Raw genomic sequence first — 24,690 nt, forward strand, 5'->3', positions numbered from 1 at the left:
CTTTCGAGGCAGCCATACAGTTTCAAAATGTAATTTTCACAATTATATGTCAATATATAGTTATTTTAATAAAGATGAACAGAATATAAAAATATTTCCTTCAGGAAAGAAGAGAAGTTCAGACATTCTCAGATGAAGGAAAACTAAGAGAATGTTACTGTAGATCTATCTTTAAAAAGTGGTTTCCAGGAAGTCCTCTAAACAGAAAGGAAGTTTAATAAAAGAAGGGACTGTGAAAAGCTAAGAGAAAGAACAATGGAAAGAGCAAAAATGGGGTAAACACAATAGAATCCTCTTATTCTTTTGAGTTTTCTCAACTGCTTAAAGGTTAAAGCAAATACTATAACACAGTTTGATATAGATCTCAATGTATGAAGAGAAAGTATTCTGACTACTGTAAATGAGAGGGACAACAAGGTAAATAAAGTTTCTACTCCTTAGCTGAACTGGTGAAATGAAGAATAAGGCACATGTCACAGGAGTGCAAAGAGTAACCAGGATGCCATCTATAACAGCCAAGCCCAGGGGTCAATTCAAGTAATGGCAGCTCTCAGTCAACCTCACATTCTCACAGAAGGACATCCTGGAGCAGGAGCCCACTTCAGGGTCTGGGTTTCCCATGAGCAACTCTAGCGCTGGTAGGCTGAACTTGAAACCTGTCCTTTCATTTCTTTGGGGTTTTAATTTCCTCATCTTTTGAAAACTACTATGAGTTAACTAATAATTTCAAAGGATCCTTTCAGTCCATGATTCTTTTAAATTTATACAATTATTATGTTGTACCATGAGAATAAACCACTATAACAATTCACCATGAATTTTTAAAAATTTTCTTTTTCAGGATCTAGAAATCAACATGGTATCATCTGTACAGGTAGGCTATAGACATGTCCACTAAAATTTGGTGATAAGGCTGTCCTCTGAGAGCCATAACATGTAAGACATGTGCAAAACCCCTTTAAGAGACAGAATGGCTTCTAGGCATCTAGCAAAGTAAGACTCAAATGCGTCTAATGAGACTCAATCATTCTATCTAGTACACATGTATTAAGCACTGGATACCAATAGGTGATATGAACTTATCAAAACACCAAGGAATGACAACTAGCCTAATAAACAAGGATGAGAGGAAGGCTTCCTGGAGGAGTAGCTAATCTGAATTCGAAACAATTAGATAAGAGTAGGAAGGAGCCTGTTGGTGAACGGGGTTTTAAACTAGGTAGGGGATGGGGAAAACAGTGTGAGAAAAGGTACAGAGGATTGAAAAAGCATGGTCTGTATAAGAAATTACAAGTCCATTATTTCAGAATCTATAGAGAAAAAAAAGGAGGTAGCTAGGGGTCAGTTAAGAAGCTAGACCAGCGGCATGGCTGGGTGGCACAGTCAGTTAAGCACCCAACTCTTGGTTTTAACTCAGGTTGTGATCTCAGGGTTGTGAGATTGAGCCCCAAGAGGAAGGCTCTGCACTCAGCACAGTCTGCTGGATATTCTCTCTCCCTCTCTGTCTGCCCCTCCTCATGTGCTCTCTCTCAAATAAATAAATAAATCTTAAAAAAAGAAAAAAGACAAGAAAGAGTACATTATAATAGAGGGCCTTGAATGGTCAATAGCACAACAGAAAAAAAATCAAGAAAGCAAATATTAGTTCATAAGCACTATATTATTAAATCAGTTGCACAATTTGCTCTTGTCATAAAAAAAAAAGATGTTTGAGCTAAACCAACTAGAAGGTAACAGAACTAGAGAGTAACAGAAGTTGTTAATGTAGCCCATACAAGTCAACTTCCTGGGCAGAAAACAGAGTAGAGAAAGAGTGGAGATGGGGGCAAATGGAATAAACCCACAACAGTCATGTTCACTGTGTGATATTTAGTGAGTCATTTAACTTTTCTGGGCTTCAAGACCTTCATCCACAAAATTAAGGAATTGTACTAGAATATTTCTTTTTATTAAAGATTCATTTACTTGGAAGTGGGGGGAGAGAGAGAGAAAAAGAAAGGGGGTATGGGGAAGGGCAGAAGGAGAGGGAAAGAATCTCCAGCAGACTCCCTGCTGAGCACAGAGTTCAATCTCATGACCCATGAGATCATAACCTGAGCTGAAATCAAGTCAGAGGTTCAACCTACTGAGTCTCCCAGGTGCCCCTAGAATATTTCTTTTTTTTTTTTTAAGAATATTTCTTAAATGCTTTTTTATCCTAAGGACTCAAAGGATAAAAAACAAAAACCCAGAATTTCTTAAGATTAGAAAAGATTATAGAAAAAAAGACTACAAAGAAACACTAGTTACATTATCTAAAATTCAGTTAACAGTTATATTTGGATTTATTTTCATCACCATTTTTTGTGCCCTATCTGTCCCACTTCTTCTGTTTTATTCCCCCCTCTCCTTTCTTACCGTCCTCGGGGTTAAATAATTTAGATACTCAATATGATAACAATACCGAATGGCTCTTGATTTACATGCTCAAAACTCCTTTGAAATGCTCAAAATATTTCAAAATAAATATTTCAATTAATTTTTGAAAGGCAGTATTTGCATCTAACACAGAACTCAAAAGGCTCAAAAAGAGAATTCAGCAAAATGTATGTCTCCATGCCACTCCTTCTTCTCAGCTTTATAGTTGCTTTCTCTGAGGTCAGTTTCTTGATTATTTTTCCAGAGCTGCTCCACTGCAAGCACTGGCGCATGCATACACACACATGCACGGTTTATAGATGAAAAACATTATAATGAAATATATAATTATATAATTATTATTGTATATTAATACAACATATTAGTGATATATATGATTGTGTGAGTATTATAACCAATACTATAAACTACAACGATACATATATATACACACGTGCAGGTGCGTGTACTCTGTCAGCCACTCCTCCCAGGGGACTGCTTCCAACTTGTGGACAGATATTTATGTTGTTTCTGATCTTTTGTGGTTACAATGTACTATGAATACTTTTACACATCAGTTATGTCACACATGGTTAAATTTTTCTGTAGAACAAATTTCTAGGAGTGTAATTGCTGGGTCAAAAAAGAATGAACTTCCAGATATCAAGTTTTATTAATGTGAGACCCACTTATTAGTTTAGACCTCTAAGCCAATTGGGAAAATAAAGATACAAACACTTTTTAAAAATGTTACAGGACGGGATCCCTGGGTGGCGCAGTGGTTTAGCGCCTGCCTTTGGCCCAGGGCGTGATCCTGGAGACCCGGGATCGAAATCCCACGTCGGGCTCCTGGTGCATGGAACCTGCTTCTCCCTCTGCCCATGTCTCTGCCTCTCTCTCTCTCTCTCTCTCTCTCTCTCTCTGTGTGACTATCATAAATAAATTAAAAAAATTAAAAAAAAATGTTACAGGACACCTGGGTGGCTTAGGGGCTGAGCGTCTGCCTTTGGCTCAGGTCATGATCCTGGGGTCCTAGGATCGAGTCCCACATCAGGCTCCCCACAGGGAGTCTGCTTCTCCCTCTGCCTGTGTCTCTGCCTCTCTCTGTGTGTCTCTCATGAATAAATAAATAAAATCTAAAAAAAAAAAAAAAGAAAAAAGGGACACCTAGGTGGCTCAGTGGTTGAGCATCTGCCTTTGGCTCAGGTCATGATCCTGGGGTCCTGGGATGGAGTCCTGTAGCAGGCTTCCTGCGGGACTATGCCTGTGCCTCTGCTTCTCTCTGTGTGTCTCTCATGAATAAATAAATAAAATCTTTTAAAAAATAAATAAATAAAAGTGTTAAATTATTTCTAATTGCATTAAATGTCAAGGTAGATTAAAAAAAAAAGCCTCCTGATACTCTGGATATAAAATATACTCATACCAGGGGTACTGAAAAGTATTTAGATAATCTTATAACCAGTATGTATATACAGTATGAAATCTTTTCAAGGGGCTCAAGGATCTTGTATTTATATACCATATGGTAGATCAAAAAGTCAAAGACGAAATACCGAGGCAAGGAGTAACACATCAGGGGAAAAAAAAAACACGAAAAATACTAACAGTGGAGAAAATAACTCACTTCTGAAATGAGAACCCTTTGGAAGTTTTGTTTTACTTTGGAGAAGAGTTGACAACAAAGAAACAGAAAAAAGGGGAAAGGCAGAAGACTCAATTTGGAAAACAGAAAAGAAAAAAATGAGACAAAGAGAACATGTAGGAGAAGAATGATGTGTATGTCTTTGATAATCCATATTTCCTTAGAGGTTTACATCTTGAGAAATCAGTTAATAAAACCCTCAGCAATTCTGGTTAATGTGAGACAGTTACAGAGTATAAAGAAAATATTTTTCCCTTAGATGCATAAATACTGACCTGTAAAAGTTGTGTTGCAGTAGCTCTCTGCTCAGGATTCTTCACTAGGCACTTTTTAACAAAATCAGTGAAATCATCAGACCAAAGTTCTGGCTTCCTGAATGTTGGTGGTGGGTTTGTGGGAATCATAAAAATAGCCTAGCAAAAATGAAATAGCCAAAAGACACAGTAAGAATCACGACAGAACACCAAATAAACAAATCTATCTTTCTATCAGACTCTAAACCTGAAAAACAAATTTAAGCTGTTCTAGGATTTCCAGTAAGATTGCAATTCAGGAAGCAAGTCCATCTGCTACTAATGTAATCATTTCCCATTAAATTTCCTCTATTTGAATTGTAGCTCATTGAGCACATCATTCTTTATTTTATCTATTATTTTTAATCAGTCTCCAAACAAGACTGCAATTCTAACCCTTTTACCAAACTAAGGACATTCTCTAATTAAACAGATGTATTCCCTAATATTGCTATTGCGTGCCAGATTTACTTCCCATTTCAGTTTTATATAAGTACTGCTGCTCAAAATGGACAGCAGCAGTCCAATCTGCTTCTGCAATCCAGATTATTTAAATATAAATAAAAGTACTACTGTGATTTGAAATAATACTAATAGAGCTAAGACTTTTATTTCCTTTTCTAAATACATAAGTCAGGGGGATCCCTGGGTGGCGCAGCAGTTTAGCGCCTGCCTTTGGCCCAGGGCACGATCCTGGAGACCCGGGATCGAGTCCCACGTCGGGCTCCCGGTGCATGGAGCCTGCTTCTCCCTCTGCCTATGTCTCTGCCTCTCTCTCTCTCTGTGTGTGTGTGACTATCATAAATAAATAAAAATTTAAAAAAATAATAAATAAATAAATAAATACATACATACATACATACATAAGTCAGGATTCCAAACGCAAAGTTTTGAAGGTAATATAACACTTAAATTTATTGCTAATGATTTAATTTAGTATTAGTATCTTAGTACTAATTAAATACATTCAGATAGTTCAAAATTCAAAAGTTTTAAAAAGTCTTCCTGGCATCCCTGTCCTCCTAGCTATCTAGTCATCCTTTTTCAACCAAAAGAGTCAATCCCTAATGTTCTTAGGAAATCACTATATGTAATGAATTAACTGATCCTGTTGGTATCTACAATAGTTCCTGATAAAATATTATCACTAAAACATCATTTTCTTTGAAAAGATATAAAAAATAAAAACACAATAAAGTTAAAACAAATGTGTCAGCACTACTACTACAATCAACTGTGACAATAAAGTTGAAAGTCATCCAATGAAATAAATATAAATGAGGTAAAGATCATTAAGTAGAGAAAATATAGTCTTTTCAACACATGGTAAGGAGAAGACGGAAAATACATATGCAATAAAAATGAATTTGGATTCTTATGTTGTATCATATACAAAAAAATTAAATGAAAATGGATCAATGACCCTAACAGTAAAAGCTAAAACTATAAAACTTACAAGAAAACATAAGAGGAAAGCTTCAAGACATTGGATTTCGCCAATAATTTCTTGGATGTGACACCCCAAATCCAGGCAACAAAAGAAAAAATAGGTAATTGGGCTTCATCAAAATTCAGAACTTAGGGCAGCCCGGGTGGCTCAGCAGTTTAGCCCCACCTTCAGCCCAGGGCATTATCCTGGAGACCTGGGATCAAGTACCATGTCAGGCTCCCTGCATGGAGCCTGCTTCTCCTTCTGCCTGTGTGTCTCTGCCTCTCTCTTGGTCTCTCATGAATAAATTAATAAAATCTTTTAAAAAATTCAAAACTTATGCATCAAAGGACTCTATCAACAAAGTGAAAAGGGAGTGAAACAGTGAAAATGGGAGAAAATATTTGCAAATCATAATATCCAGGATATATAACTCAACAACAACAAAAAAACCCCAAAGAACCCAACTTAAAAGATGGGCAAAGAACTCAAAAAGATATTTCTTCAAAGAACATACAAATGGCCAATAAGTACAGGAAAAGGTACCAAACATCACCAATCACTAGAGAAATGCAAATCAAAACCACAATGAGATACCTCTCATATCCATTAGCATGGCTATTATTTTTTTAAAAACAAAATAACAAGTGGTGGCAAGGATGTGGAGCAACTGGAATCCTCATGCTTTGTTGGTGGGAATGCAAAATGGTGGAGTTGCTTGAAAAACAGTATGGTAATTCCTTAAAAAATCAAACACAGAATTATCATATGATCTCCTAATTCCACTTTTGGGTACGTACCCAAAAGAAGTAAAGGCAGGGAACAGAACAGATATTTGTTTTTTTTTTGTTTTTTTTTTTTTAAATTTTTATTTATTTATGATAGTCACAGAGAGAGAGAGAGAAAGGCAGAGACACAGGCAGAGGGAGAAGCAGGCTCCATGCACCGGGAGCCCGACGTGGGATTCGATCCCGGGTCTCCAGGATCGCGCCCTGGGCCAAAGGCAGGCGCTAAACCACTGCGCCACCCAGGGATCCCTAGAACAGATATTTGTATACCCAAGTTCAGAGCAGCACTATTCACAGTGGACAAAAAATGCAAGCAACCCAAGCGTTCATCAACAGATGAATGGATACACAAAATAGTGGTTATACTGTAAATACACATGCAATAGAGTATTGTTTAACCTTAAAAGAAAATTTTGACACATGCTACGATACCCATAGACCCTGAAAATATTATGCTGAGTCATGAAAGGACAACATTATATGATTTCTCTAATATGAGGTTCCTACAGTAGTCAAATTCATGGAGACAGAGAATGGAATGGTGGTTGCCAAGAGTTGTGGGAAGGGGGGAATGAAGACCTAGTGTTTAACAGGCAGAGAGTTTCAACTGGGAAAAATGAAAAAATTCTAGAGGTGGATGATAGTGATTGCCGTTCAGCAAACGTGAATGTACTTGATTTCACAGCACTGTACATTTAAAATGGTTAATTTTATGTTATGTGTATTTTACTACAATAAAAAAAATATGGATGAAGGATAACAAAGTAGTAATCAAGGTCAGAAGTATCTGTTAAGTGCCTGCCACACAGAAAGCATGGTGTTGAGCATTAAATGGAGCTCAAAGCAGCAGCAGGAAATATTGCCACTACCCTGAACGAACTTCTAGCCTAGCCTGATAATGAAAGCACAAACAATAAAAGAATTAAATAACAGTATAATAATAAGAGAAATGATACAAGGCACACAAAAGAAAGGTCATTCTCCTAATAAGGAAAAGCAAGAGAATGGAATGGAATGTTCCTCCATTAGGAGGAACAGCGAACAAGCGAACAAATGACTGCCTGGTAAGGGACTAGGAAATGAGAATATTAGAAGGGGAAAGGAGGATATGAAGTTTAGTCAGCAAGAAAGTACACACCTAAAAAGTTTTTTCTGGAGTGTATGTGTATTTGTTTTTGAACTGAGTTGTTTATAACCCAAGAAGTAGATTAAACAAAAACAAAACCCTAGAAACACTCTAACTATGGAATAGAAAAGGCAGTTAGGGGCTAGTAGAGATGCTCCAAGATAAGTAAGGATGAGTTCAAACTAGTTCCTTCATTTCTACAGGAATGAAATGGAAGAAATAAAGTAGGAGATACTATAAAGGAAGAACCAAGAATATATCCTAACAGCATTGTTTGGGAGGGGTGGAAAAAAAGGAGAATGAACAATTACGCTAGAATTCAAGAAATAAAAAAATCAGTACTTTAATTGCAAGGCACTCAGGTATTTTAACAATTCACCGTATCACTCTTTTGAAAGCCCTTACAGAAAGGAGGGAAACTGAGTGGGTAAAAAAATAGAAAGGAAGACAAACCACGAAAGACTCCTAACTCTGGGAAACAAATGGCTACGGAAGGGGAAGAGGGTGGGGGGACGGGGTAACTGGTGACAGGTACTGAGGAGGGCACTTGATGGGATAAGCACTGGGTGTTATACTATATGTTGGCAAATTGATTTAAATAAAATATATATAAAAAAATAAAGCCCTTATAATATGGTGCAATCACTGGCTTCTCACTTGGAAAGTTCCAGAGGACTTTCCACGGACAAAGCAGTGAAGATTCAATATCCAAGTCTGCTGATACTAGGATAAGAGTTAATTTCTTTATTAGTATACTTATCTTCTTTCAAAGTGGGAAAATCCTTTAATAGAAGAGATTATTCTTATACATCTTAACCTCATATTACACGTATTTACATCTAAGTCCTCTTCAACAGCCCGTTTTATGATACACGCACCTATCAAATGACATTTATCAAGTACTTTCTGCATGTTCAAAACTATATTCTAATAAAGTAACAAACGTATACACCATAGGCCAAATAACACCAGTGGACATATTTTGTTCAGGCAATATCAAGTTCACATTTCAACAAGGTAAGAATCTGCTGGAATGAGGCTAGTTTTACCCAGGATGTTTTCCCTTTTACATGGGCCTCGTTTAGTCTGGCTCAATTACCTACTTTACCTGATGGCTCCTTCAAGTACCTAACTTTCTGAGCCCTGCTATTACAGATTGTAAAATAAGACACATCTCTCAAAGCCACAGTCAGCTTGTGGAGGAGAAAACTAACACATAAAACAAATAGCAAACAGTGAAGGGCTAGTAAATAAAATTCTTCTGTAAATAACCTAATTAATCTCAGCTCCATAGTTGGAACCTAGTCTGGCTTTAAGGATGGGCAAAATGGGGTTAACATCAGCTGCTGGAAAAGGCACACAAAACTACCTACTACTTCAATTTTTCTTTTTTTTTTTTCAATTTTTCTTTTTAAAATATTCTTTCATACTTTTACAGTGAAAGAAGCATTTTAAAAAAATTTTTTATTTATTTATTCATGAGAGACACAGAGACAGAGAGAGAGGCAGTGACACAGGCAAAGGGAGAAGCAGGCTCCATGCAGGGAGCCCAACGTGGGACTCAATCCCAAGTCTCCAGGATCACGCCCTGGGCTGAAGGCGGCACGCTAAACCACTGAGCCACCAGGGCTGCCCCTACTACTTCAAATTAAAGAACAAAAATAAATTTGAACTCTCATCTCTGCAAAACCGGTTCAAAGCACCCACGTAAGCCCCTATACAGACTGACCTCAAACTGCAGGTAAATGATACTAGATTGTCTTGATAAATGTTGTTCATCTGCACTTGTTACAGATTGATGGCTAACAATTCAATGATTTATGTTCCTGTAGCTAATGCTGCCCTTTGAACTTTGAGCCAATGAATTGCAGTCTTATCTTCAGATAATCTTAACATATAAGGCTCACCTCAGCAGTAGCTATTAGAAACTCGAGGATAAAAAACTTAACTCTCTTATTTACCCAGTACTATCATAAAGATCCTAAAATGTTCACCTTCTATTCTCAAACAAGCAATTAACTGCATACAGTTCAAACAAATAAGTCTTATTATATGATCTACCAAATGTAGAGATGCTAAAAGTCTCCAGGAAAACCACTTTTATTTCCACTTCCATTTCTTTAGGTTAGATAATCAATAACAAATGGGCAGACTTTCTCACAGACTTAATTTTGTTCAACTAATTTAACCTAATCATGAATCATAAAAGATCCTCTTAAGAATCTCTAGGTTTTGTATGAGCTAATTAGGTAATAGGCCCCTGCTGTAGAAAGTTTTGGCAATCAGTGGCTAGCCTTAGACTAACAATTCACTCCCTTCCTTGCCACCAACCAAATCGCATGGACACACATTACAGCCATATAATTTATCTTATCTCTAACACCATTTTGATTGAAGAATGTTAGTACAATAAATGATATGATTATCCTTGTGTTTGTTTCTACACAATGTGTTGCTTAACTACATATTGAATCTCTGATTAAGTTTTAGAACTTCCCTGATCACAAGTAGTCTAAAGAAGCCAAGAAATAGAAGTGCCTTAAAAGAACTAATTGTCTCCATGCTTGGAATTTCATGCCTTAGGACTCCAGGAGTACCCAGATGTGGAAAGAGCTGGAGCTGAGCAACTACAATGCCTGCACTTTATCATTTCAGTGGAGTGAGTCAACACATAAGCCTGAAGTGAAGGTAGATGGATTTGTGAATGTACAGAAGCAATGGACATGCTGGAATAACAAAGGATTCAAGAACCTCAGGTATAGGAACAAAAAGATTATCTTCACAACAAATAAATGAGATAAAGAATGAGAAAGCACTTTTATAAAACTTCAAAGAACCAAACAAATGTAGCTGTTCCTGATAGCAAACATAATACATAGACAGCAAGCTACTAAGTCAAATAAAAATAGATAGCTTCTAAAACGGATATATAGCAATAATAATTTTTAAAAAACTACACAAATAAGATGGCAAACAGTACAACAGAATGAAGCCAACAGGGAAGCCCGGGTGGCTCAGCGGTTTAGTGCCGCCTTCAGCCCAGGGCTGGATCCTGAAGACCCGGGATCAAGTCCCACGTCAGGCTCCCTGCATGGAGCCTGCTTCTCCCTCTGCCTGTGTCTCTACCTCTCTCTCTCTCTCTCTCTCTCTCTCTGTTTCTCATGAATAAATAAATAAAATCTTAAAAAAAAAAAATGAAGCCAACACTGAACCCAAGTCAGAAAATAGGCTTGAGCTCTTAATCATCCTCTGACTGACTCTGACTGTGCACCTTCAGTTTCTTCAGATAAGTGAGGACACTGGACTAGTATTTTTTAAGGTTCCTTTTTGGGTCTAGAAGACTCTGGCACACTAGCTGCCTAGCAATTGAGGAGTTAAATACTCACTAGACAAACACTGTTAGGAAAGGAGATGGAAGTGGGGTCTCAGAACAGGGAGGGAGAACAACAGGCCTACTAGACATTAATACAAAAATACAAATCTACATTTTTATTATCACTCCTTCAAATGCAACTTTGAAATAGAGAATACTAAAAACCAGAGTGAACCTTGCTCTTAGGGTGCAGCTTCTACAGTAAGCACAGTTAAAGTATCGTGAACATGACCTCACAATTCACTCCAACACCAGTTGCAGGAACTGCAATAATCATTAATCTGTCCAATAAAGGCCAATTTGCCTGCCTATGAACCAAATTAAGGGAAGAGATGTGGCTGGTGTCCTGGCAGTACAGAGTTAGTAAGAGAACCAGCCCTAGAGGTCTAAGCCAGCTTAGATAGAGCTGGGTACAATAACAATACCTGACCTATTTTACTTCTCTGTGCCTATTTTCACATAGGAGGAATGAAAATAATAGTACCTACCACACAGAGCTATTCTGAAATTTAAATCAGTTAACCCAAGAACAACAAGTACAATGGCATCTGTTACCCTGTAAATGCACAATACTGTCAGCTATTTTATTAACCCCAATTTACCACTGAGACCAACAAGGGTAAACTAGCTTACTCAAGGTCACACAGCCAGTGTGTGTGCCCAAAACTGGAACTCAGGTCTACCCGCTCCTTAGCTACTTCACACTACCTCTATATTTCCATTAAACTTCTGCCACAGATAAGCCTATTATAAGATAAAGCATCTATAATTTGAATACTGAGTCTCCAGAGAAGAAAATGGAAAGCTATTTGTATAAAGACAGTTCTGGTTCACTTTCTGTAATGGTGGAAAATCGCAAACAGAAAATACTGACTATTAAGAAATGGCTAGTCTACTATATTATCAATAAAGTAGAGTAACATATTGCCATTAAAATGACAAATATGTGAATTACAAAATTACAATCAAGCGTTTTATTTTATAAAAGGGTGAAAAATGAGAACCTAAAACAGCACTCTGTATTGTATGATTATCTTCACACAAACATGACATGTAGCAATAAAGAGTGAAAGAGGATACAGAATCTCAAAAATTCAAAATATCAATTCATAACAACTGTCTACAAGACTGCATAAGATTCTTTTTTACATTTTTTTATTCTAAAGGCCACTATATATTCAACTTTTAAAACTCCACTCACAACTGATTCAAGTCTTCATTTAGAACCATTGCTCAAGTTACAGCCTACTGCAGTCTGCCTCTACAACCACCTCACGCAGCATAGTTTAAACTCCAACACCTTTCATGGCTTCCATCTTTCAAGACTGAAATGTAATGTCCCTTTAATACAATGCAAAAGTATTAAAAATATATATAGCTACAGAAGAATAAGAAGCAAACAAAAGCCAAACTTAAGGAACTTTATCACCCTACTCTCTCCCCAGTCTCCCAAATTAGAATTCCTGTGTGTGACCAGTTCAACTTTTGAGCACATAAAATGTATCCATACCTCCATTACAAGAATTTCTTTAAAAAATACTTTCTTCAAGAAGCTTAGAATCTAAATGGGATAGGAAAATGCACACCAGATCATTTCAATAAATAGTGTAAGTGTTAAAATAGATGTGAACACTGGGCATTATAAGATGACTTAGCCCAAACTGATGTTTAAAAATAAAAAAATGAGACTGAAACTGAGTCCTAAGGAATGAGTGAACTAATGAGTCATAGAAAAGAGAACAGCATGTTCAAGATGTGAAGTCTGAAACACCAGGGGTTCTATGAGGGAATGTGACTGGTTTCAGGCATGGGGAAGGGAAATTACAAGATGAGCCTGAAGCATCTTATTGGCCCTTAAAGACTTAAAGAAAGGAACCAAAGACCAACAGAGTCATGTCAAAATAAGTTCTCTGAACTTATGGAGGACTTAGCTCCACCCATAAAAGATTTTGATTTACTTGATTTGAAGTAAGGAACAGGCACAGTATCTTTTATCTCCCAAGTAATTCTAATGTTCTAGAAAATAAAATATAAGGCAAGTATTATAACTCCATATACCCCAATTTTAGTACCTCCCATATTTTAATTTGCACTCTGGTTAGTTATACACTCTAAATGCCCTGGATAACATAACTTAAAGGCAAAGGCACAGTGCCTCAAGTTTTGTACTCCCACAGTCACTTCTGCAAAGTAAAACCTAAATTTATATTGAAAGTGTTGATATAAAGACTTATAGTTAAATATGGTTATTTGAACATACTGATTTACCTCAACTCCATTCCAAAAATCCTACCAAAGGTCAGTAAGAATTTAAAAAAAAAAAAAAAAAAAAAAAAAAAGGACAACAGCAGCTCTACCCCTAAATGGCTATGTGGCTTTGACTCAAGTCTTAAGTCTTCATTATAAAAGAGGTAAGAGGGATCCCTGGGTGGCGCAGCGGTTTAGCGCCTGCCTTTGGCCCGGGGCGCGATCCTGGAGACCCGGGATCGAATCCCACATCGGGCTCCCGGTGCATGGAGCCTGCTTCTCCCTCTGCCTATGTCTCTGCCTCTCTCTCTCTCTCTCTGTGACTATCATAAATAAATAAAAATTAAAAAAAAAAAAGTTTAAAAAAAAAGAGGTAAGAATAGTGTAGTGTCATTTGTTATTTTTTAAACCCATCCAACTTAACTTATATAAGTATATACATCCAACTTATAAACTTATATAGTTATTATTATATAACAGCTTACCTGAGACATAATTCACATATCCTACAAAATATGGACTATATCCAGAATCTGACCACGTCTCAACACCTCTACTTTTACCACTCTGGTCTAAGCCAGCATCATTTTAGCTGGACTACTAAAAAAGTAACCTCACTGTTCACTTTGCTTCCATTCTTGCCCTGCTACAATCCCAACTCAACAAAGAAGAATAAGTCTTTTACATCATATGTCAGACCACATCAATCCTTACTCAATCCTTAGCTTCCTGTCTCACTCAGAGTAAAAGCTAAAGAGCTCACCATGGCTTACTAACACTCTAAATGATCTGGTCCTCTGCTATCTGTCTGACCTCATCTCCCACTTCTTACCCCTCCTGGGCAGTTCCAGCCATATAAACCTCCACCTTGTTTGTTAAACACCAAACATACTACCACATCAATTTCCTCTGACTAGAACACTCTTTCGCTAGAAATCTGCACGTCCCATTAACTAATCTCTTTAGATCTCGACTAAAAGTCACCTTATTAGGCCTTTCTTGACCATCCATATATATTCTGTATCACAACCCTGCCGTTCTGTATCCCTCTTATCTTGCTTTATTGTTCTTGTACAGTGGCACTTGATATATTACAGTGTTTGAGTATAATTTATTGTATCTATCTGCTACAATATAAACACCTAAAAGGCTGGAACTTTGTTTCATTCACTGCTGTATTCCAATACCTAAAATATAAGATGAATTAATAATACATGACAAACTCAGTCTCTCTCAGCTTTACTGAGATTTTTTATTTCAAAAAAAAAAAAAACAAAAAACCGTGGGATTTAGATGTAATGACCCCTAAGGCACCTGTACAGCTTTAAAATCTACAAACCTAGCAAAGAGACAGAACTAGAGAGCTAACGGTAATGCATAAAAATGTAAACCAGCCTTCTACGAAAAGAAGGAAGATTTGACAGTAAATGATTAACTACCAAAAGAGTAACGTATATATGAGAGGTACCTCCAAATAAACATGTGAAAGACTTTATAATAAAACTATATAATTAAGCACAGAGAACAAGACTATCTTGCCAAGATTTGCTATCATTGGCAAAAATCCATATTAAACTCAGCTTCCTCAATTCCAGATACAAACAGAATCACAAATTTGGCAACTCACTGGAGAGAAAGACTGAAGTACAATCTGGGTTCACATTAAAGTTACCTCATTCTTCTCAACTTCAATCTGACCCAGAGGAAAATTTTTAACAGATTGTGTTGGACTAGTGCCATACTATACTCAGTAAGGTTCAAAATTAGCATTTTAGATACTAACCTAAAGGATTTGTATTTTGTTTCCCTAAAACTAAAGTGGGTTAAAAATAAAATATGACGAATTATGAATATAAGATGAGTTATTTAAAGAAACATTTTGTCAAAGGAAAACCAAATTATAACATCAGTCCTTCCCTCTTGTGATTTCATTCATGCAGTGTCTCACCCAGGTCTGAACACATGGTAGCACTCAAGTTGATAAGAGATAATTATAATTCTCTTCTTTCCTCTCAAAGTTTATTCAGATTTAGTGATATACTATATATATATATATATATATATATATATATATATATCCACCTCAAACTTCCTAGTCATCAAAAAATGCAAATAACAATTATGTACTTCAACTTTTTATACAACCATTTATTTTATACCTATGTCACAAAGCACTGTATTCTAGATAGACACTAAAGTCACAAGATAAAAGCTACCATGCAGCTCTCAATAAATTTATAGTCAAACAAAGTATAATAGAGTCTGATAAATTCTGTGATGTTGGTATACAGAGGGTGCTAAGGAAGCCCAGAGGAAGGGTTTCCAGGTTGGACTGTAGAAGAGAGATTAGAGAAAATACAGGTACAGAGAAGTAACACTGAGTGGAGAGTAACAGTAAAGAACCTAAAGTATCTGTAAGTATTAGGATGGTTAAAGGAAAGTGGACATCACATAAATAAAGAGGTAGGAAGAGCCTCAAGGCTTTGTATAACACCTTAAAGAGTTTGGCTCTTAACCTAGAAACAAACAAAAGAAAATGATTTGAAGTAAAGGAATAATATGATCTGTGTTTCATTTTGGAATGATCAATCTAGCAGTATTATGAAGAACACTTTGGAAAGGGGAGTGAAACCAAACTCTAGGAGACTATTGTAGAAATCCAAAAGAAAAAATATGAGGTCTGAAATAAAAAAGCAAAGATGTAGATGGAAAGAAGGGATATATTCAAGACATATTAAGGAAGTAACACAGGTAAAAATTGGTAAATAACGATAATTCATTACTGAATTAGCTTAGTGGCAGAGAAACTATATATAGTAAGGAAAGGAATTGCAAGAAATTTAGGAGGCAGCCATCAACAGGCCTTGGTGATTGACTAACGGTGGAAGATTGGACAGATGAAGTACATTCTCCAGATTTTCAACCTGGCAACTGGTAGAGGGTAGTGCCATTAGCCAAGATAAAATATATAAAGGTAAAACCAGGATGATGAGAAAACAGTGTAAAGAGATCTGGAGCTATTGGATTTGAAGTGTCTCATGACAGTAGAGAAAAGATTTATCTAAACAGGTAATTTGAAATGAGTCTAGAGCTCAAGACAGATAAAAAGAAAGCCAGGAGATAGAGAGATCCCAGAAATCAAAAGAGGAAACGGATTTAAAGGAGAAGAAAATGGTTACCAATGCTAAATAGAAGTAAAAGTTGGTGAAAATTTTTAGTAGAATGGTAGGAGAAAAACAACCTAAGTCTGTTCAGGGGTAAATGGGAGGGAACTGGGGAAATTGAGGCAGTAAGTCTTTTCACACATGGCTCTGTGTGAGACACAGCGGCAAGTGAAGAATAGTGTAAATCCAAAGGAAATTTGTTTCTTTCTTAAAATGAGAAGAATCTGAGCCTGTAATGTTCCATAACAAAGAAGAGGTAAATGATGGATAGAAGATGGAAGCCAATAATGGAAAGAGCATGGCCTTCCACTTAAACCAGAAAAGAGAGAAATTAAGCCCTTAAAGTTCAGGCACCTAAATTAAAGCTAGTTAAGCAATACTTTTTTTTTTTTTTAATTTTTTTAATGATAAACATCCTGCATGCTGAGGTTATTTTTAAAAAATTTTTGTTAGGTAAATTTTGACACATTTACATATTATACATGGTAAGAATAACTGTTGTTGGTATTACATTTACTCTATATAGACAATGTGTATGGCAATGTACTAAGTGGCTTTACAAAAATTATTTCTTTTAATCCTCATCAAAACCCAATGAATGATTACTACTCCATTTTGTACATCAAAAAACTGAGGCATAAGGAGGTTAAATACCTTATCCTTGAAAATTCAGCAAATAAAGGACAGGGTTGGAAATTGAACCCAGATACTATAGCTCCAAAGCCAATATTCTTTACCAATAAGTTGTAAAGCCTCTACAAATAAGGAATACTATTGGGTCACTAAATTAGCCTTAAGACAACATATTTTCTATCAGAAAATATTTCTGATTTTAGAATAGAAAAAAAAAACTGGAGTTTACTGATAAAAAAAAATTGCTAAACATTAAACATTAAATTTTAAAAGCCTAGATAAATTATAATATATTATTAAAAATATCTCACCCCTTACTTAACATCACTAAACACAGTCTTCTCATCTGTGTATATATATGTATATATAGAAATATACATATAAATTTTACCATGCATCAGAATTCCTTGGAGGGCCTGTTAAAATGCAGATTGTTAAACCTTGCCCTGAGAATTCCAGATTCAGTAAGTCTAATATGGGGGCCCAAGAATTTGCATTTCTAACAAGTGCTCAGAAGATTTTTTTTTTTATTTTTTTTTTTAGTGCTCAGAAGATACTAATGCTATTGGTCTAGGCACCACACTTTGAGAACTATTACCTCATTACAGTAACTCTATATAAGAGTTAAGTGACATGAATATAAAAACCTAGCAGAAGGTAGACAAAAAGTAGTATTTGCAAAACCTATTCTTCAAAAGTTTACCTAATATAATTCTCTCAATGAAGCCATATATGCCTTCTACAATTCCAAAGTACCTCTAAATTAAAAGAGAACAACAGGGATCCCTGGGTGGAGCAGCGGTTTAGCGTCCTGCCTTTGGCCCAGGGCGTGATCCTGGAGACCCGGGATAGAGTCCCACGTCGGGCTCCCGGTGCATGGAGCCTGCTTCTCCCTCTGCCTGTGTCTCTGCCTCTCTCTCTCTATGTGACTATCATAAATAAATAAAAATTAAAAAAAAAAAAAAGAGAACAACAATGATATTATTAATCAACATTTGTGGGGCATCTCCAAGGGTTTTACATGAATCATCTCACTTAATTCTCATAACAACTCAGGATAACAACTATAATTATTCTCATTTTATATACAAAAAAAAAAGAGATATGGAAGAAACAAATTTGCTTTTGGTGATAAAACTGGCATGGAGAAAAGCCAGGACTCTACCATTGCAATTAAACTATACTAACAACTGCTAGACTGTACAGTACTTGGATATTGTTTAGATAATAGATTTTTGTAAATACCAATCTCAATAATTTCCTTATTTATTTTTACATTATTTAACTAATATTTATTGCCTATTATATGCCAGGCCTCATATTATGCAACAAGGAATATCAGATTTTTTAAAAAATGGAAAACCCAGTGCCTGCTCCCTTGAGACATGCAGTACAGTGGGGAAGACAAATCTGAAACCAAAAATCACATAAATATTTCCATAAATAAGTGTTAAAGACAAAAAGCACAAGTTTCTTGGAGATTAAAATAGGAAGATCTAGCCTATCTATAGCTATTGTACTTTACCTTCAGTGTCCTACTACAAGGGTATAAGTAATGCAGAATATAACTTTCAGAACGCCGAATAACTACATTTTAAAGTGACACTTTTGAAATCAAATTAAGTGATTCAATTATAAGATCAAAGTCACAAAGTTTGCTCCTTTGGCAAATGTAACTGTTGCCTCTCTGAAACAATGTAATCAATATAAAAAACTAATAAAATTGCATCTGAAGGGGCCTTGCAAATAATAGTCATGATAAAGGGAAAATAACATGCCAAATAACATGCCAAGTTCCTGGCAATCCTAGTAGTGTGGAAGAGAACTTCCATTTTGGACAATGCTAACTTTCTTAAGATTAAAGGAATTAGATCCATGACTTAATATACTTCATTTGTAAGGTTAAAAAAGAAAAACAAAAATAAAAAAAAAATTCCTTTATAGTAAGTTTCAAAGGAAAACCAATATTCTGTTATAGGAAAATGTCTAAAAGTCCAAAATACTGATCTTACAAAAAGACATGAAAGGTAAAATCAAGTATGAACTAGGTCTGGATCCCCATTATCTTCAGTTTCTATTTATCAAACAGAAAAATCTTTCCAACTTTCTCCTTTCCTGTATAAGACCAAAACTATGCGATATTCTGTTTGTATTACAATTACACTAATTCAATGCAGGTCACTTGCTTTTTACTGAGTCCAGATGACATTCAGTAAACTAAACATGGGCCAATTAGTTTAAAAAAGAGAAAAAAAGAAAAGAAAAAAGAAAGAATGAAAAAAAGAAAAGTGCATTCTGATTGCCTTTGGGTAAGTCATACAGTGGCTACAGAGCATGATGGCCTGACCTTCATTCTGGCTAACACCAATCATACACTAATACTAAGGACTAGCATTTTTCATTCCTTTCAGATTTCTCACATTTGAAAATTCTAATTTAAATACATATTCTGGTGAAAGTGAGGACAGTACTGTTATACACAGATCCCCAGTCTGGGGATCCAGACCTGGTTTTCCTTTCCTTAAACTCAAATGTCTTATTTTGGAGCTACTAAGAGGGAATCTGCATATTGTCTTAAAATGTCTGATTCTTTTAAAATCCATTATTTTTTCTTATCACAGCTATGAATAAGTAAATAACACTGCTAAGTTAGCTGACACAAAGAAAAAAAGTCATTCTATGGCTCATCAACCTACACCACATGACAAACTGGGTAATAAGAAGATATATTAATAACTAAACAATAATTTTCTTAATATCAGGAGCTGGCACTCAACATTTTCTTATAGTCTACTGTGTAAAGAAAGGTGATTTACTAATTCCTTTTAAACTCTGCTCACTAATATGCATTTTGGTTAAAATATAAAAATCTTTAAAAGGTTGTAATGCAACTATAAGTTAAAACTTACATAAAATCATTATCTGAAATCAGATTGCACTCCTGCATAAAAGCCACATTAATTAATTTTCACTATACTTACCTATCATTAATTGCTGGTATTTTAAGTTAAAAATCATTTACCATTATTATAAAAATATAAGTCTCCAAATGTTTAAATTAGCCTGATTTTTTAAAATGTTGTTATTTATTTTTAGCCTGATTTTTGTAACTTGTATAAATTTAACTGAAGAATATTATGTTCCTGCAAGTGTTCATGAATACAAAGATAGAGTAATGGAGATGGAAATTATTTACTCTGCAAATCCTGACTGCATGACTGTTAAATCACTTACATACGGCCAAATGGTCTACAAGGAAGCAGGGAGGTCCTGAAATTGTGTACTCATATCCATTTTCAACTACTGCACAGGTGACACACTCAATCAAGTCATTACTGAAACAGAATGGGAATAGAAGGCACTTGGTGAATAAAGGTGACTTCTCTAAACAACACATAAAATGAAAAAAGAGACTATCACCATCTCATATTAAAAAGTAGCTATCAACTATAGATTTAAGAGTATTTCCTACTCTCTGTGGTGTTCAGTAATGTAGGTTCAACTCTGGACACTATATTATATTCAATATATGGGATACAGAAAAATATGTATAAAATAATTCAGTAATAACAAACTCCTTAATAATAAAGTTTCTTTTAACACAGTTGATATTCTCTGCAGAGAATCAACAGAGCCTATAGCCTGCATAAGTTAGCTGATGATTAAGGAAAGAAGAAATACTGGCACCATATCTAGCACAGAACTATGACAAGCAGGCAAGGGACCAAAGCCCAACCCAAGGGAAGAGCTCAGCCAAGTGATGGATGCTTAACTGGTATATAAGAAATGTGTAGTCCCATATATGGGTTAGTGGAATAAGGCCCATTCAGTCCAACTGAAGATCAGGAAGCCCAACTTACCAATTTAGGAAAGCCTGAGAAAGAAAGCACAATGAAAAGGAAATTTATATCCTAGAACCTACCTCTGAAGGTTCTTTTTTCTACTCTTTACAACATAGTACACTATCAGAAATTTCCTCAACATAAGTGCTTCCTATTCTAAAGAAGTGCTTTGGAATTGTTAAGTGCCTTGGAACATAAACATTAACACAAAAAAAAAGGTCAAAACTTTATTCATTCACTTTGTATCCCTAAGTCAACTCTATACTATTATCTATCTATATATATAAATACAATGTATCTATGAGCAACCCCAGATCACATAAACTTTTCTGTGTATGGAATTCACTGTCAACCAAATTTCTCAATGCTTTTTATGTACACTGCTGTTACTCCATATCTCGGCCCAGTGCTGAACTCCCTGCCTAGCCTTGTTTATGGGGGATGAGGGTGGGACAATATTCAAATTTAATATACATTTAATTTTATCTTCTTTTTTTTTTTTAAGATTTTATTTATTTATTCATGAGAGACAGAGAGAGAGGCAGAGACACAGGCAGAGGGAGAAACAGGCTCCATGTAGGGAGACTGACGCGGGACTCAATCCCAGGTCTCCAGGATCAGGCCCTGGGCTGAAGGTGGCGCTAAACCACTGAGCCACCCGGGCTGCCCTAATTTTATCTTCTTGGACTTAGAACTATTGCTTCATCCTGCAAGATTTTTCTACATCCTGATGATGCCATTTAATAATACTTACTTTCCCTACTTTCTTCTTTACAAGTATGAAAAACATGCTTTCTTGAAGTCATTTATAGAACATGTTCAATCGCTGAGAGAAACAGAAACTAAGAGCTTACTTCATGTATCTACTTACAACAGCTGACAGTAAGATTTCATAAAGAGGCTGATTATGAACTAGACTAGGAAAACAGGGTATATACTGGCACTGGGGCAAGAGAATAGTGTGGATCAGAGTAGTAGCAGCAGGCACTTACATGCTACTCATACTAAGAAGATAATCAAGAGTCAAGGGATGGAGAAGGATAACACCAGCAAAGACAGAGAGGCAGTCATGACTTTAGAGTGTGAGAACAGCCCAGTTAAGTATTTCTAAATAGAAAACCAGAATGGATACGTTAGGCAACACACACGTATATTATCAAACTAAACATTTTAAACTTTATTAAATAGCCAAAAGAGTTGAACATGGGGATCCCTGGGTGGCGCAGTGGTTTAGCGCCTGCCTTTGGCCCAGGGCGCGATCCTGGAGACCCGGGATCGAATCCCACGTCGGGCTCCCGGTGCATGGAGCCTGCTTCTCCCTCTGCCTGTGTCTCTGCCTCTCTCTCTCTCTCTCTCTGTGTGACTATCATAAATAAATATAAATTAAAAAAACAAAACAAAACAAAAGAGTTGAACATGGAGCACAGAAAAAGTAAGAAAAAATGGCAGTTTCACTCAAATATTTAAAAGAATACTTGCTCATCATTAAATCAATAAACACTAGTCTCAAAAACTTAACAATAACATACAATGAAATGTGGGTAACATAAAAATCTTATTCAAAGTAGTAGTTACAGTTTTAGAAAACAGATATTTTAAATATCAAATAAAAAACTAACAATAGGTAAAACAGGCTTATGGTCTAAAATACATCACTACATATTACGGGAAAGGGTTACTATTATAAAATCTATGCACAGAACTATAAAAATGCAATAGTTACACTGGTCTGTAGAAACAATATTCTAAAACTCACAATGCAGATATTAATCCCTCTAAAATAGACAGGGTTTTAAAATATAATACTTTAGCTGCCTCAGTTTCAAAGTCAAAATTTGCCCTTTCTTTGTTGAAAATGACATGGCACTATGAATGCTTAATTTAAAACAGAATTTTTAAAATCCCACATAATAAATTCTCATAATGTTTACTACTTTCAATCAGCTGCATGACTGCTAATGTTTTGGGGGAAATTTTAATTTTGTGCTTCTTCATTTGCTTTTCAAAACCAAATGTATATAATGGTTCTTTATGCTTGTATAACTAGGTTTGATCTAAGGTCACTGATATCTTTGGTAGCTTTTTAAGTGCTTTTCCATGTTAACTAAAGCTTTATTAACTTTATATTGAAAGAAATAAAGTAGGATTTATATTTCTTCAATTTCCAAATTTTGGTTCCTCATTTTAGAAGAGAAAGAATGCTTCCAGCTTCAAAACTTTTTAACAGTTTTCCCTCTTTTAAGTTTTCCTATGCTATTACATACTCTTTTTATTCAAAATTATGGCAAGGGTTTAAGGAAGGTATTTCTTTGTAGTTCTCTAATTTTGTGAAAAAAAAATGTGTTGTATAAAATGTAATATTTCATGATGTACTAATGAAACATTCCTAGTATTAATTTCAACATATTTAGATTTATTTCCAACCTATTTTAATACCATTTTTCTTATAAAATATTATTTCCAACATTTTCATTGTTGCCAATAAATAACATTATAATCAACTACCTTATACTTACTATTAAATAAAAAATAAAAAAACCCAAAAGCATTTCCTTGAAAGGAATATTCTGATATGTTACTTCAGTTGTTCTTGGTCAATTGTTCATGTTTCCCTCTATAAATATACTATACTTTAAAAATTCCTATATAAACATTGTGTTAAATATTATTATTAAACTTTTACAAATATTTTTGTTCTCAGAAAGAAACCATAGGCCTTCACGTAAAGTTTATAGATCTATTTTCTAGTTCACTGTAAAAACATGAAACAAAAAGGACAATTAAACTACTTACTCATCTTAAATATTTAAGAGCAATACTATGAATTTAGTCACATGACTTTCCAAGTATATTTCCTAATTTCCTTCACTTACTACTTTAACTGTGTAGTTTGCAATTCATGAATTTCCCAGCACTATATTTTCTCACAGAAGGACTTCTCTTACTAGGTAGTATTAACACAAAACGTTTAAGTATTACTTAATAATAGATTAAATTTGAAAAATATTTAGAACTTCTATTTTCATTTTTCTTTCCTGCTAATTAACTTTGACTTTTTATTAAAATACAGATCCAAATTGGTTAAATTTCTGCCCTCCAAACCAGGAGCCACTCTAAAGCAAAGGTGTCAGCTGACTGCAAGCTCTATTGGAGCTTATCTACTAATTTAAGCATTCATTCTAGACCACTTTGTCAGATTTGAATCAGTCTAACAACAGAAGAATATTCTTAAATATTAAAGGTTCTATCTTTGATATATAACATTTATTCATTTAACAAACACCTATTAACTACCTACTAAGTGTCAAGCACTGTTCTAGTGGTTAGCACGTATTAATGAATGAAAGAAAGAAAAAATTCCTACTCTCATGGAGCTTTCACTAGGTGGTAATAAGTAGTATTAATTTACCATTCCTGGGCTTCACACCAAGAACAAAAAGTTGAAGACATTGTCCTTTCCTTAAAGAATATTTAATATAATTATGGTAGCAACAATAAAACCACAATACAAATGATCACATAATGCTACAAAACACGTGTCAATGGTAGGGAAAGCATTACAAAGTGCCATGGAAATAGAAAGGAAATCATCTCTGCACACATGTTACTGGGTACACCACCACAAAGACTACAATTCTTTCTGCTTACATTAACTAAATATAAGCATTACATCCTGAGAATAGGAATCCCTAGGACAACAATAAATTTTATATCCAACTCTATGATATCTTTTCTAGAGGTTAATCAAGGTGC

At 35.2% G+C, this 24,690-nt stretch overlaps 1 protein-coding gene across 7 annotated transcripts in view; it reads right to left on the reverse strand.

Annotated features, from left to right (window-relative positions):
* STK3 (serine/threonine kinase 3) overlaps positions 1-24,690 on the reverse strand; it is a 375,979-nt gene that overhangs the window by 119,303 nt on the left and 231,986 nt on the right. For all 7 annotated transcript variants that reach the window (XM_038555157.1, XM_038555156.1, XM_038555154.1 and 4 more), the window contains one exon: positions 4,318-4,455. In XM_038555157.1, coding sequence (XP_038411085.1) covers positions 4,318-4,455 — 138 coding nt within the window. The remainder of the gene's footprint in view (positions 1-4,317; positions 4,456-24,690) is intronic.

Source organism: Canis lupus, chromosome 13, assembly GCF_011100685.1.
Source record: "Canis lupus familiaris isolate Mischka breed German Shepherd chromosome 13, alternate assembly UU_Cfam_GSD_1.0, whole genome shotgun sequence".
Classification (NCBI taxonomy): Eukaryota; Metazoa; Chordata; class Mammalia; order Carnivora; family Canidae; genus Canis; species Canis lupus.